We start from the raw sequence: 16150 nt of genomic DNA on the forward strand, positions 1-16150 counted from the left end.
TAAGTGGAGGGCACTAATCTAGCAGAGTTTACCAGATAAGGAGTGCAAAATGAAGAACAGATGCTGTCAGTACTATCACCCATAAAGGTGGTTGCTCCTGTCTTCCGGAGGGGGGTGGGTCCTGACGTAGAAGGAGAGGCCAGTACTTCAGTGCTCCTAGTACCCATGTGGCAGTCTTAAGGATATGTGTGCACAGGGCATTAAGGGGTCACAGCCTGTGCGAGGACATTACCCCAGTGTGAGCGCAGTGGGGAGAAGCAGGACAGCTTCCCTGAGGACGCGATGGTAATAGCAGTTCTTAGTGAGCGAGGTGACTGAGTGTTGGGTGCATAGAAGAGGGTGGCCATTCCAGCAAGTTTCCAGGCAGCATCCTGATGGGCACTTCTCCCTCGTGAGAGCTCCTCGAAGTGAAAGCAGTGCAGGTGCTGGAGGTGTGTTATCGTCCCAGTGTGTGGTGAGGAGACCTGATGTCTGTGATGAAAACTTGGGGGTCCCCGTGAGATTCTGGGCCAACCCCCACACCTGCACATCGGACTTTAGTCTCACAAACCTAAGACTCTGCTGAAGGAAGTGGGGCGCCCAGCTTATCAGGTGGACACAGCTGTTTTCCACGGCCTGGTTCTTGATCTTTTTCCAGCAGTGCTGTTCACAGGATGCCCTTCCCTTGACTTCAACTTGCCTCTACCCTCAACATCAAACAGCCCCGTGCGGATTGCAGGATGAGGGTTGGGGCCCCTTCAGGGATGGTGAAGAACCATCAGGTTACCGTCAAAACTGGTGTTCCCTCTCTCTTTCTTCTGTGTCTCCTGACTTCTCTCCAGCACCATTCCCAAACTTGACCGATGGAGCACCTCCCTTCCCTTGTTTCTGCAGGACTAAGGGCCCTTTACTTTGTTGGGTCATTCAGAGGGGGGAGGGCATCCTGCAGGCTCAGGCGGCCCACCCAGAGTGTTCTGCTTTCTGGCCTCATCACAGGCATTTTTCCTTTTTTATGCTGTGCAAAAACTCTAGCTCACCCCTCAGCGCCCACAGTTCAAGAGAAGGCCTTGCCCAGCATGAGGGCAGGTAGCAGCGGCACCTGCAGTGTTTGCAGAAGGGCGAGATGGGAGGCAGGCTCGGGTTCCGCTTGCTTACCAACTTCTCACGATTGGACGGTGTGTCTCAGAACCTTATGATGGAGCAGGGTTGGCTTTGTCCCCCATCCGATTCCTTCTCTAGAGAGGAGGTGAACACGGCCCCTTTCAGTTCCAGGAGACCCCATTGATGGAACAACCCTGCTGGATTCAGAAGGGAGGGGCACAGAAGCTGGAGCAAAATTGGAGGTTATTTTTTCTTTTTCCCCTTCTCCTCTCCCCTTGAAATTGCTGATTTCTGCCCAGAACTCCTGTGTCAGCATGGCTGGGTCTCCTTCGGTGGCTCTGCAGGCAGCCGTCTGTGCACAGGCTGTTTGCTGTGTCCGTGTACTCTGAGAAATGTAGGATGTGAGCGGCCCTGGGTCCTTATGTTAAAGCAGAGCCCATTCCAATGGGTTGTTTGTTTGGGGTGGTGGCTGCCATGTGAGCAATCCACGCCTGCTCAGACCTTTGTCCTGGGCTTCCTCTTTGGTGCTGGACCTGTTGGTGGAGCCCTCAGTGAGCTCACTCAGAGGACCACTTCTTCTCTGACCACGAGCTAAATAGGAGCACACACCTGTCTGACACCATCCGTGCCTAGGATGCGTAGGGAAGCCAGCAGCTGAGAATTATGTCTGGATTTCTTTCCTCAGGGCAGCTGAGATCAATTGTCTTTAAGTGTGGTCCAGGAACTCCAGCACTAGAACCACCTGGCGTGTTTGTTAACAATGCAGAATCCTGGGCACTGGGCAGACCCCAGGAATTAGCCTCTGTGCGTGGTGCTCAGGAGTCTGTGTTTTTGATTCTGTGCCAGGGATTCTGATGCTCACTGAAGTTGAGACGTCTTTCTGTGGAAGCCATGGAACTGCAGTGCAGCTCTGCTGGCAGCTGTTTGGGGCCCCCAGCAGGGCACCTGCCCTCCCTGGGCATCAGCTTCATTATCCGTAACAAGAAAGCCTGCCTCACAGCGTTGCCGCCAAAGTGAAATGAGGAGGAGTGTCTGTGAAGCTGCTGGCTCCAGATAAGCCCTCTGTAACTGTAGGGAATCCCCATCTATCTCCTCCCTCCCCACCAAACTCTGGCTCTGGACCGATTTTTCTGGTATCTCTAGTTTGCAGCTCCTTCCTTTCATCTTAGCTGTCGTCCCTAGAAGTTCTGCTGACAGATGCTCCTCCCTGATGTGTCACCGTTGGGAACTGAAGCAGACCCACCTCTCTGCTCTCTCTCTGCTGATAAGTTAGGTTGGCCCCAGTGTCCCCACCTTCTAGACAGAAGTCAGCCCCTGGGAGACCTTGCTCATAGTCCAGAGCATGCCTGGCCAACTCTCCCCTAGACACATTTTTTTCCTTACCACTTCACACGTGTTTCTACTATATGATTTGTAGCTAGAACATGGACCCCAGTGGGCAGACCTGTGTGTTATTGCCAGCTTTGTGTGGACAAAATTTTCCACCAGTGTTCATCTGTCCATATGTGCAGCCACATGACTGAGCGCCTACTAAGGGACAGACTTAGGGACTAGGAGCCGGAGTACAGCCGTACGCTCTCACTGAACACGGCCCTCAAGAAAAAGTAAGTCAGTCAGTCTTGAGAAAACAAAAGAGACAGCAGTCTGCAGTCTAATCCCTATGTTTTGGTTTCCCGCATTGGGCATGAAAGTATCTCCAACACCAATTTCCTCTTGAAGAAAGGTCACTTGAGACAGCATTGCTATCTGAACAGGGTTACCTTGGGCCCCTGTGGCTGGCTGCTTGGTCCTGCTGGCTGGAGAAGGCTTCAATGCTGGACTTGAGGTGGAATGAAACTCACTCAGCCTTGGTGTGTAGACACCTCTGAGGGTTCGAGCAGGTAGTGTAGAGCCAGCTGGGAGGACTTATTTCTCGGGGCAGAAGATTCCTGCGGATTAGGTTATCCTACATCGGGGTCCTTTGGGGATGAAAGAATGACACAGCCTGGGGTGATGTCCCATATCTTCCCTCATTCTTGCCAAAGGGACCCTGGGCATTCTATTTAACTTCTAGATCTCCAACTCTGAAGTGCTTAGGCTCAGGCCAGGTGTGACCTGCAGTGGGCCCGTCTTCCCAGCTATGCGGGTTGTGTTTGCCCCTCTGTCTGTGGCTGGGTTTTATCCTCAGTCTTGGAGAGCAGCAGTTAAGATGCTGGACTCGACTCTGACAAATCAGTGTGACTGAGGATTGGATAAAGATCCAAGGATGTGAAGTATCTTCTCTTCTGGAGAAGCCTGCTCGCCTGGGCCTTTCTCAAGGCCCTTGGTCCTGGAGGCCACCACCAGGCCCAGTGGAGGAGGCACTGGCTTGAGAAGCCAGGGGGTATGTTTATTCACCTCAGCTCTGCGTGACCTCAACAAGTCACTTAACCTCTAGAGTTTAGCCTCACTTAGCCTCTGTTTGTCCCACTGATAATTAGTTGTATTAGAGGATGACAAAGGAACTTTCAAACTATAATATTCTATAATTTCGACCCGCAAGTATCCCCATTTGTGTTATCTTTTGTATCTTCGTTTTAAATGCCCCCTGCGCCCCTAGAATATAAAGCTCCTTGAAGGCAGGCACCTTGCCATATGCATCTTGGTGCCTCCTCAACATCTAGCAGAACACTTTTCACAGAGCTGATGCTTTAAAGATCGGTTTGATTTGTCGATTATATACTGGCATACACTGGAAGAACCCTATACTGAGCCTATTGATGATGAATTTTGTGAATATTCCAGAGCTGAGGACCACTAGTGACCATCCTGAGTGGGTGTAATTGACAGGCTGGAAAACCAGTGTAGACAGTCAACAGATTGGCAGCTGCTGAATGGTGTTGTGTGTCTGGTATTTTCCCATAAGCATCGTTGCTGTAGACATCTTCGCTGCAAGCACTTTTGCCACGTAACTAATTGGTCAATAGGACAGTTTTGCTGTAAGAGATAAAAATCACAAAAAATAAAAGAGGGACATAATGAAACATGAAAAAGGAATAATAAAATTAATGACTTTATTTCAGAATACAAAATATTTGAATACATTTAAAATACTGTAGATTCATGGCAATACTGTGCAAATAACTGACTTTATTTTGTGGGTTGGGCCTAAGCACTTGTCTTCAAAGTCCTTTGTTCATAGTAGTCTACATTTTCTTTTTTTTTTTTGCTTGTTGATTCGTCTCCTTGTTTGGCATCCAGCACACTTTTTATTTTTCACTAAAATGTGCTCCTTCGTTAAGAGAGGTATCAGTTTCCATAGGATGCATTTTTGTAACTGAGCTTTGAATTTCATTGTGAAAAGCCGTCGACACTGTTGTTTGTTCTTGGCACATTGTCACATGTCTGTTGATAGACGTCCCAAAGTTCTACGGGAAATGTGGAGCTAAGATTCATATAATATAACATGGCAATACTGTGTCCATGAAGAAATGAAACTAAACTGTCAAACAGTTAAAACCAAACTCTCAATCAGTTATGTTATCTTTTACAGCAAAATTGCAATATGAACAATTAGATATGCCGCAAAAATGTTTGCAGCAAAATGCTTGCGGCAGGATGCCTAAAGATACCTACAACCCGCATGCGGTGTGGTGTGGAAGCAAGTTGCTTCTCTACCTGCAGCTCCTTTCAAATACAATAGAGGAAAAGTGGCACCTTAAGACAGAAGACCTACTCATCTTCCTTCACTCTTAGAATCTGAGGCTTGCCTGAGTTCTCAGGCTATTTTCCAGTTTCTGCCTTGGTGTTACGTGTGGCAAAGGGGCTTCTGGGAGTCGTATGACAGCTTGTCACTACTGAGTCACAGCATCTCTGACCTCGGAAACACCCACCTCACGTTATCTGTCAGGTCCCTGGAGTTTGAACTTCCACGCAGATATGAGATGTTTTAATTTGTTGGTGTGCGCCCGTGTGTGTGTGTGTGTGTTTATAGCCAGTTTGCATGTGCCCATGTCCTGTGTGTATAAATGTATGCAGTTGCGTGTGACTTCACAGTACAGATGCTTTATAAATCACTAAGTTCTTTACACAGTGAACTTAGGCTGTCATGTTTGTAAATGTGGTAAGAACTGAGGCTTCCGTCTCTTACTGAATGTAAGTTCTTGTGGTTTTGGGTGTAGAACTTTTCCCTCAGCTGGTCTCTCAGCTCCAGGGTAACAGATTCAGTGAAATCAAGCATTTAAGTGGTAGGAAAAGAAATCAACATTGTTTTGCTCTATCATACAGATGGGAGTGTAGGAACCACTATTCATTAGTTTACAGCTACAGAAGGGCCAGTCTGCATTGAGATCCCCAACCATAATGTTTTTCAATAGGTATTGATAGTGAGAGTGGTCAGGGGTACATGAGTTTAGTTGTCAATCAAAAGAGTGATCTCTCTGGTGTCTTAATGGGGGGTTAAGGGAGCATCCTGTTTGGGTCTTCAGAAGGACTGGAATTTGGGATGTTTGCTTCTTATTAGGAGTCTCTTTAAATTTCTGCTGTCCTTTCTTGGCCATTGGTAACTGTGATTGATTGTCTCTGTCTTCTATAGCTTGGAATTGGACTTGGATTCTTGGTCCCTCCTGTTTTGATACCCAACATTGATGACCAGGACAAGCTTGCCTACCACGTCAGCATCATGTTCTACATAATAGGAGGTGTAGCCACTCTGCTTTTCATCCTGGTCATCATTGGTAAGGCCTTTAGTAGACTGATGGGAGGCTGGGAGGCTGGGAGGCTGGGAGGCATGGACGTTCTGCTGACTTGGGTGGGGACCTTGTGAACACGGCCCTAGAATACCATGGACATTGATAGAAACGGGAGGAATGTTTTTGCTTGAGCAGTTGTTAGTGATACAGTGCTAGCTGACCCTGTACTTTGTTAGTGGCTCAGTCAAGGTTTAGTTGTAGTTAACCAGTTCCCCATATGACCTCACCAGAATTAATGTGCGGACTGCTGATCCCCTTGATGAAGCCCCAGTGAGCACTTATGATGTCACAGGCCCCGTGCTGAGCGTGTCTGATCTCATTCAATCCTCAGCACCCTGTGAGTGAAGTGCCATTGTCACTCCCATGTAACAAAGAGGAAAGGGAGGCTTACGGCCAGTTAATACATTATCCAAGGTTAGAGAGCTAGTAAGTGACCGAGATTGGATTCAAGCCTAAATTTGTGAAACTTCAGACTCTAAATATCTGAAACAAAACAAAACAGAATTGACCCCAACACTAATTCTCTCATAGAATCACCTGAGAATAACTGGTACACATTTTTGTTTTTTTGATGTTCCCATTCTAGAATCCTCTGGTTTTTATTTTTTATTTTATTTTATTAAAAATTTTATTGAGATTATGATAATTTACAACCTTGTGAAATTTCAGTTGTACATTATCGTTTGTCAGGCGTGTTGTAGATGCACCATTTCACCCTTTGTGCCCACCCCCCAACCCCCTTTCCCCTGGTACCCACTAATCTGTTCTCTTTGTCTACAGGTTTAACTTCCACATGTGAGTGGAGTCATACAGAGATTGTCTTTCTCTACCTGGCTTACTTCACTTAACATAATACCCTCAAGGTCCATCTGTGTTTTTGTGAATGGAACGATTTTATCCTATTTTATGGCTGAGTAGTATTCCATTGTATATGTATACCATATCTTCTTTATCCAGTCATCAGTTGATGGGCACTTAGGTTGCTTCCATGTCTTGGCTATTGTGAATAATGCTCCAATAACATAGGAGCCCATGGGACTTTTGGAATTGCTGATTTCAAGTTCTTTGGGTAGATACCCAGTAGTGGGATGGCTGGGTCATATGGTATTCCTATTTTTAATTTTTTGAGAAATCTCCATACTGTTTTCCATAGTGGCTGTACCAGTTTCCATTCCCACCAGCAGTGCATGAGGGTTCCTTTTTCTCCACAACCTCTCCAACATTTGTTACTTTTTCTTTTGGTTATTTTTGCCATTCTAATGGGAGTAAGGCGATATCTTAGTGTAGTTTTGATTTGCATTTCCCTGATGATCAGTGATGATGAACGTCTTTTCATGTGTCTATTGACCATCTGAATATCTTCTTTGGAGAAATGTCTGTTCATGTCTCCTGCCCATTTTTTATAGGGTTGTTTGATTTTTTGTTGTTGAGCTGTGTGAGTTCTTTATATATTATGGAGATTATCCCTTTGTCGGATATAAGACTTGCAAATATTTTTTCCCAATTAGTGGGTTGTGTTTTTGTTTCAATCCTGTTTTCCCTTGCCTTGAAGAAGCTCTTTAGTCTGATGAAGTCCCATTTGTTTATTCTTTCTATTATTTCCCTTGTCTGAGAAGACATGGTGTCTGAAAAGATCGTTTTAATACTGATGTCAAAGAATGTACTGCCTATATTCTCTTCTGGAAGACTTAATTGTTTCAGGTCTAATCTTTAGGTCTTTGATCCATTTTGAGTTTATTTTGATGAATGGTGAAAAAGAATGGTCAATTTTCATTCTATTACATGTGCCTGTCCAGTTTTCCCAGCACCATTTGTTGAAGAGACTTTCTTTTCTCCACTGTATGCCCTCAGCTCCTTTGTCGAAGATTAGCTGTCCATAGATGTGTGGTTTTATTTCTGGGCTTTCAATTCTGTTCCATTGATCTGTGCACCTGTTTTTGTACCAGTACCATGCTGTTTTGATTACTGTAGCTTTGTAGTATGTTTTGAAGTCAGGGATTGTGACGCCTCCAGCTGTGTTCTTTTTTCTCAGGATTGCTTTAGCAATTCGGGGTTTTTTTGTTGCCCCATATGAATTTTAGGATTCTTTGTTCTATTTCTGTAAAGAATGTCATTGGGGTCCTGATTGGGATTGTGTTGAATCTGTAGATTACTGTAGGAAGTGTGGACATTTTAACCATGTTTATTCTTCCAATCCATGTGCACGAAATGTCTTTCCATCTCTTTATGTCATCATCAATTTCTTTCAGGAAAGTCTTGTAGTTTTTGTTGTACAGTTCTTTCTCTTCCTTAGTTAAATTCCCCGCAAGGTATTTATTCTTTTTGTTGCAATGGTGAATGGTATTGTGTTCTTGAGTTCTTTTTCTGTTAGTTCTTTATTAGAGTATAGAAATACTACTGATTTATGTAAGTTGATTTTACACCCTGCAACTTTGCTGTAGTTGTTGATTATTTCTATTAGTTTTCCAATGGATTCTTTGGGGTTTTCTATATATAAGATCATGTCATCTGGAAACAGTTAAGAGTTTCACTTCTTCACTCCCTATTTGGATTCCTTTTATTCCTTTCTCTTGCCTAATTGCTCTGGCCAAAACCTCCAGTACTATGTTGAATAAGAGTGGTGATAGAGGGCATCCTTTTCTCATTCCTGTTCTCAGGGGGATGGCGCTCAGTGTTTGCCCATTGAGTATGATGTTGGCTGTGGGTTTGTCATATATGACCTTTATTATATTGAGGTAATTTCCTTCTATCCTCATTTTGTCAAGAGTTTTTTTTTTAATCATAAATCGTTGTTGGATCTTGTCAAATGCTTTCTCTGCATCTATTGAGCTGATCACGTGGTTTTTCTTCCTCAATTTGTTGATGTGGTGTATCACACTGATTGATTTGCAGATGTTGAACCATCCCTGTGTACCTGGGATGACTCCCACTTGATCGTGATGTATGAGCCTTTTGATGCATGGCTGAGTTTGAGTTGCCAAAATTTTGTTGAGAATTTTTGCATCTATGTTCATTGGCAATATTGGCCTGTAGTTCTCCTTTTTCGTGGTGTCCTTGTCAGGCTTTGTTATCAGCGTGATGTTGGCCTCATAGAATGTGTTAGGAAGTGTTCCATCCTCCCTAATTTTTTGGAATAGCTTGAAAAGGATAGGTATTAAATCCTCTCTGAAAGTTTGGTTGAATTCCCCAGAAAAGCCGTCTGGTCCTGGAGTTTTATTCTTTAGGATGCTTTTGATTGCTGTTTCAATCTTTCCTTGTGATTGGTCTGTTCAGATTGTCTGCTTCTTCTTGGCTTAGCTTTGGGAGGTTGTAGGAGTCTAAGAATTTATGCATTTCCTCTAGGTTATCCATTTTGTTGGCATACAGTTTTTCATAGTAGTCTCTTATAATCCCTTGTATTTCTGTGGAGTCTGTTATTTCTCCTCTTTCATTTCTGATTTTGTTTATTTGAGCTTTCTCTCTTTTTTCCTTTGTAGGTCTGGTTAGGGGTTTGTCCATTTTATTTATCTTCTCAAAGAACCAGCTCTTTGTTTCATTGATCCTTTCTAGTGCCGTTTTTGTTTCAATAGCATTTATTTCTGCTCTGATTCTTATTATTTCTCTCCTTCTGCTGACTTTGGGCTTTGTTCTTCTTTTTCTAATACAGCTGGGTGTAATTTGAGATTGCTTATTTGAAATTTTTCTTGTTGGTTAAGGTGTGCCTGTATTGCGATGAATTTCCCTCTTAAGACAGCTTTTGCTGTATCTCATATGAGTTGGTATGGCATGTTATCATTTTCATTTCTCTCCAGATATTTTTTGATTTCATCTTTAATTTCTTCAATGATCGATTGCTTGTTCAGTAGCATATTGTTTAGTCTCCACATCTTTGTCCCTTTCTCATCTTTTTTCTTGTAATTATTTTCTAGCTTTATAGCATTATGATCAGAGAAGATGCTTGTTATTATTTCAATTTTTTTAATTTATAGAGGCTTGTCTTGTTTCCCAACATATGGTCTATCCTTGAGAATGTTCTGTGCGCATTTGAGAAGAATGTGTATTCTGCTGGTTGTGGATGGAGTGTTGTATATATGTCTATTAAGTCCAAGTGTTTTAGCTTTTCGTTTAATTCTGGTGTTTCCCTGTTGATTTTCTGTCTGGGTGATCTGTCCAATGATGTGAGTGAGGTGTTGAGGTCCCCTACTATTATTGTGTCATTTTTGATATATTCTTTTAGGTTTTTTAATAGTTACTATATGAACTTTGGTGCTCCTATCTTGGGTGTATAGATATTTATAAGTGTTATCTTTTCTTGATGTAGTGTCTCTTTGATCATTATACATTGCCCCTCTTTGTCTGTCTTTACCTGCCTTATCTTGAAATCTGCTTTGTCTGATATAAGTATTGCGACACCTGCTTTCTTTTGTTTGCCATTAGCTTGGAGTATCCTCTTCCACCCCTTCACTCTGAGCCTGTATTTGTCATTGGAGCTGAGGTGTGTTTCCTGGAGGCAACAAATTATTGGATCTTGTTCTTTAATTTATCTTGCCACTCCGTATCATTTTATTTGAGAGTTCAGTCCATTTACATTGAGGGTGATTATTGATGTATGAGGGTTTAATGCTGTCATCCTGTCACTTGCTTTCTAGTTTTCCTGCATTTCCTTTGTTTCTCATCCTATGTGTTTTGGTCTACCCATTGATTTCTGCAGTTTCTTCTGCTGTATTTCATAGTTTTTTCCTTATTTATTTTTTGTGTCTCTGTTCTGCTTTTTAGTTCAATGGCTACCCTGAAGTTTGCATTCAGAATCTCGTGCATAACATAGTCCATTTTCTGATGGCCTCTTATTTCCCTAGTCTAAACTGATTCAGTCCCTTTCCTCCTCCCCTCCTAAGTTATTATTTTCGTATCTTATTCCAACTTGTGTTGTGAGTTGGTGGTTAAAGTGACAAGATTGTCTTTGTTTTTGATGTTTTCCTTCCCTCTAGCTTAATGCTATAGTTGAGTATTTGTTATCCTATTCAGATTCTATCTATTTGTTTCCTTACTCTGTGTTTTATGACCCCTTTCTCCCTTTTTTTCTTTTTTCAGGTATGAGGGCCTTCTTGAGGATTTATTGTAGGCGGGGATGTCATGGCTACAAAGTCCCTTAGCTTTTGTTTGTCTGGGAAAGATTTAATTTCTCCCTCATATCTGAAGGATATTTTTGCTGGCTAGAGTATTCTTGGCTGAAGATTTTTATCCTTTAAAGTTTTGAGTATGTCATTCCATTCTCTCCTAGCTTGTAAGGTTTCTGTAGAGATATGGGCTGAAAGTCTGATAGGAGTTCCTTTGTAGGTGATTTCCTTCTGCCTTGCTGCCCTGAGTATTCTTTCTTTGTCATTCACTTTTGCCAGTTTTACTACTATATGCCTTGTAGTAGGTCTTTTTACATTGACAAATCTAGGAGATCTGAAAGCTTCCTCCACACACATTTCTCTCTCATTTCCTAGATTTGGGAAGTTCTCTGCTCTTATTTCTTTGAGCATGCTTTCTGCTCCATTCTCCTTCTCTTCCCTGTCTTGGATACCTATAATTCTTATGTTGCATTTCCAAATTGAGTAGGATATTTCTCGGAGACTTTCTTCATTTCTTTTTAGTCTCAGTTCTCTCTCCTCCTCTGCCTGGAGCCATTCAACATGTCCATCTTTGATTATGCTGATTCCCTCCTCTATGCTGTCCACACGAGCATTCAGGGAATCCATATTTTGTTTTACTTCTTCTGTTGTGTCTTTCATCTCTAGTATTTCTGATGGGTTCTTCTTTATAGTTTCAATCTCTTTTGTGAAGTGGCTCCTGAACTCATTGAATTCTTTCTCTATATTCTCTTTTACCTCATTGAGTTTTTTGATGATAGCTATTCTGAATTCATTATCGTTTAGTTTACTTATTTCTGAGTCCTCAGGACATAATTCTGGACACATTGTTTTTCCTCTGATCTGGAGCTTTGAGGAACTGCTTGATGCTGGAAGTACGGGTTTTGCCCATTGTGGTATTGTTTGGTTGCAGTTACAGCCTATCACCACTAGATGGGGATCGAGAGGCACATATTCTGAGCCCTCCACCTTCAGCCGTGATGGCACGGCACAGAGTGGCGGGTGGTGGAGGGTGTTTTCTTTTGTGTGCAGACCCTGGTTGCCAGATCAGCTCTCGTTATCTGTGCTATTAGGATATTTTCTGTTGGAATATTGTTGCTCCTTTTTGTTGTATGTAGGAGGGGAGAGAGTCCTGGGCAAGCTCACTCTGCCATGATGCCAGAAAGATGGGAGCACATTTTTTTAATGATTTTTTAAAAATTATAAAAGAGTAATGTATCCTCATTATGAAAGAATCTAGAAAATACAAAAAAAAAATGCCTATTAATTTAGCCTTGTACCAGTTAATCCCAACCATGAACCCCAGATGACTACTATTAATTTTATATGCATGTACATATAATCATTGAGATACTTGGTTAATTTTATCTTCTTTCACCATCTGAGTGGTATTACATGGGCTGTGATAAATTCAGAAACAGCGTAGTAGAGGTTTTCATTTTCAGTTAGTCACTCGTCTTTAAAGCTTAACCGCCTTGCCTCCTAACATTTGAAATTTCGACCTCATGTGTTAAATGTGTCGATCCTTCCTTTCGGCCTCACCTCCAGACTCAGTTTTACAATCTGTGCCTCACTACACTGTTCTCACTGTGTCCTTCCTTCCCCAGCGTCCAAGCTGAGGAAGGGCTGTCTGATGGCCCCAGAGGCTGGCAGATATCTTGGACAGAGGACTTGGTGTCCTGGAAGGCTGAGAAGCCGTGGAGCCGTGGGTGAGAGCAGGAAAGAAGAATCTGGCCAGGGACCCTCACTCAGCCAGACTTTAAGTTTCAAACTGTGATGTTCCCACCTGCAAATTCTCATGTTTGTAGCTGGTGAGGGCATGGTCCTTTGCAGCTGAAATCTGGGCGATAGGACACTGCTACATTTTGGCATGTTATTTTCAAGCACAGATAGTAGCTCATTGAGTAAAGAACTGAGAAATCTTATCTGAATTCTGTTTTGTGGTTGCCAAGTCCTTGAGCAAACACCTGCTGTTGCAGAGATAAATAACCTCTTGCCTTGCTTTGATTCCCCTGATGGAAGGGGAGGTGAACAGGCAAGACAATGGATGAGGGCTTCCCAATGGCGGGAAGTCATCCAGGACTGTTTCCAGAGAAGGAAGAAGCTGGGCTCTGAAGTCAGGGCTGGAGGGTTTTCTGGGTGGGGAGCCCTTTGATCTTCAAGAGAGTAAACCTCATTAGCAGAGCTTCCTCTTACTGGAAACAGCCTATTGACCTTTGAGGAGTGTTCTCATGGAGTGTGGGGGAGGCCACGCGGTGTTTGCTCGGACCCAGTTAGGGGACCATTTTAGCCAAACGACTGGCTAAACTGATCTGCCCCCCAGAGAACTGAATGGCAATCAGTGCAGACAAATGGATTGTCCCAGTTGCACTGAAAATAGGATATAAAATGAATAGTTTTCCATGTCCCCCTCAGTCCTTTGTATCTGAGTGGCTACTCCTGCAGGAGCATGTGTTAATCCTCTTGTCTCTTTGGGAGGCAGGTGTCTGACTCAGACTTTGAGAAACTAGGAAAGGACCTGAGTTTTTCCAGTAGAAGAAGCTCCTTTCACTTCTTCAGGGAATATGTACTGGCTGCCATGTGCCAGGCTCTGTCTAATTGTGAGCAACACAGTCCCTCCCCCTCGAGAGGAGCTCTGGTGCTCAGCCAGTAACTGGGCTCACTCATCCCAAAGCTCAGCCCTCACTGCCTTTCCATTCTTACGTTTCTACTGCATGTTCTCAGGGCTCTGTGCTGTGTTCTTTGCTGTTGTTATGGGACTCCTTGATCCTCGAACATTGCCTGGGAGGCCCAGTGATGGAAGCCTTTCAGAGGCCATTAAGGAAAAGCAATCAAAGAACTGCTCACTCAGCCACAGACAGAGAGACGCAGCTTCAAGAGAGGGGGCTATAAAGGAGTTGAAGAATTACTGTTTCCTCTGGAAGTCTGGGCTCCTCCTCAGATGAGGGAGCCAGCTCTGCAGGGATGGGACCACAGGGATTTGCCGTGATCTCTGTCTCTTTCCTTTCAGTATTCAAGGAGAAGCCTAAACATCCTCCTAGCAGAGTCCAATCCCAGAACCCTGCCTTGACGTCCTCTCATGCTTTTTCCACCATCGTCCGGCTCTTCAAAGACCTCAACTTTGTGCTGTTTTTCATCACCTATGGTAAGGTGCAGCTGTGTCTGGGAGTGTCCTTGAACAGGGAATGTGGGACAAGAGGCGTGATGTGTCTGTGCGTCTTACATTTTCCAAATCCGAAATGCGTATGTAACGTCATTGTTTGGGGTCAACCTGAAGGTCCCTGAGGGCCTTTACATGTTCTTAAAATTCACCTAGAATACCATTCTTTCCCATGTCAGGTTGCCTGACAAATGCCTGCTGATCTGTCAAGTCTCATCTCAGTGTCACTGCTATAAAGCAGTATTAGCTGACCTTTCCTCTTTTATTGTGCTGTTCCTGGTATGTCTTAACACTTAGAATTTCTTAAAAAGCCTTTCCAGCTCTGACTTCCAACTAGACTGTGAACTCCCTGAGAGCAGAGATTTACATCTTTTCATCATTGTAGTTCCTCAGCAGTGCCCAGCCTGGTGTGGATACTCCACCAGTCATTGAATGAGTGAGGGATTGAATGCATACATGAGTCTTGCCACATGAACCACTCCCCAACCAATCCTCCTTCCACTTATACCGTTTGCTGCTTTTTCACCTGAATGCAAACAACATTCCTCTTTCATTTCATTTTCTTGGCTTTTGGTAAGATAAATTTGAATACAAAATAAATAGCAGCAACAGCAACAAATCCTGGGGAGGAAAGAGAATCTCATTTCCAGAGTTGACATGGTATTTAAAATGTCATTTTCAACACAAAACTATGGGATGTGCAAAGAAAGAGGAAAGCATTGCCCATACTCGTGTGATAGAAACTGTCCCTGAGGAAGCCCAGACGTTGGACATAATAGACAAAGATCGTAAATCAACTGCGGTAAATATAGTGAAAGAGCTAAAGGAAACCATGTCTAAAGAATGAACGAAAAGTAGAGAATGATGTCACACCAAATGGAGAATATTAATAAAGATGGAAATACAAAAGAACCAAATAGAAATTCTGGAGTTGAAAACACAATACCTGGAATGAAAAATTCACTAGAAGGCTCACTATCAGATTTGAGCTGGCAGAAGAAAGAATCCATGAACTTGAAGATAAGTTGAATGAAATTATCCTGTGTGAGGAAGAGAAAGACAAAAAGAATGAAGAAAATAATCAGAGCCTCAGAGACCTGTGCGAAACCATCAAGCATACAACATATGCATAATGGGAGTCCCAGAAGGAGAGGAGAGAGACAAAGGGGTGGAAGTAAAACATAGTTTAAGTTGAGATACTGCTAAACTAGAAAAGCAGTTCACTTCTGTGTCTCTGGAAGCATTTGACTCTATTGTGTATAGATAGGATTTCTTAACATTTTTCTCAAAGGCCTAGGATTACCCCAGTGAGAGGGAGTTAAGCTAACCGAGGTGTTTGCACACATTGCAGAAAACCACAAGCCTTATTTTCATGGTAAAGAATTGGCTTTGGTGACAGGGCTCTTTCCCAACAGGGAAATGATTCTCAAGCTTAATTTCTGATTTGAAAAATATTTTATTGAGCCATTATCATGTGTCAGGCACCATGTGTAGTGCTTACATGTGTTATCTCTTTTAATCTTCAAAACAGACCCAGGACTTAGGTCCTTAACTCTATTGCATTTTATACCTGCGGAAGCAGGCTCTGGTTTAGTTCCTTGCCCACATTTGGACAGCTAGTGAGTAACAGAGCTTGGATATAAACCTCTGTCTGTCTGATGCCAAAGCGCATCTTCCTGACCACTGCGCCATTTTGCCTTTCCATGCAGATGGGAGCCTCTTGGAGACAGAGCCGGGGCTCTTTTCCTAGTGCTCTTGCCTGAGCGGTCTTTGGGTCAACCCAGGGGAGTATGTCCTTCCTCAGATTCAGTCCTCCAGACCAGTTGCAGGGGTCGCTTTCTTCTAAGGTGTAGGTGCAGAGTTCTAGGGTTTGGAAGCAGGACCCACCCTCATTGACCAGCCATCTGTGGGATTTGGGGATGGTGGGGTCTCAGCCTTAGTGTGTCTCTCTATGGTTTACAGGCCACGTAAAGGCAGTGTCTGGCATGCAGGCCACCTCAGAATCTCTACTTTCTTCTCCCACTGTCTTTGCTCCAAATTAAAACAACAACAAAAAACCCTCTATAAATTCAGCAGGAGACTTAGAA

At 43.3% G+C, this 16150-nt stretch overlaps 1 protein-coding gene across 2 annotated transcripts in view; it reads left to right on the forward strand.

Annotated features, from left to right (window-relative positions):
- The window catches only part of LOC106828042 (choline/ethanolamine transporter FLVCR2-like), a 45545-nt gene that overhangs the window by 11625 nt on the left and 17770 nt on the right, over window positions 1–16150 (forward strand). For both annotated transcript variants that reach the window (XR_006530236.2, XM_044774033.2), the window contains exons 2-3: window positions 5633–5774; window positions 13914–14048. Coding sequence is in view for 1 of the 2 variants with exons in the window: in XM_044774033.2 (XP_044629968.1) it covers window positions 5633–5774; window positions 13914–14048 (277 nt within the window). In the remaining variant the exon portion in view is untranslated. The remainder of the gene's footprint in view (window positions 1–5632; window positions 5775–13913; window positions 14049–16150) is intronic.

Source organism: Equus asinus, chromosome 7 (assembly GCF_041296235.1).
Source record: "Equus asinus isolate D_3611 breed Donkey chromosome 7, EquAss-T2T_v2, whole genome shotgun sequence".
Taxonomy (NCBI): domain Eukaryota; kingdom Metazoa; phylum Chordata; class Mammalia; order Perissodactyla; family Equidae; genus Equus; species Equus asinus.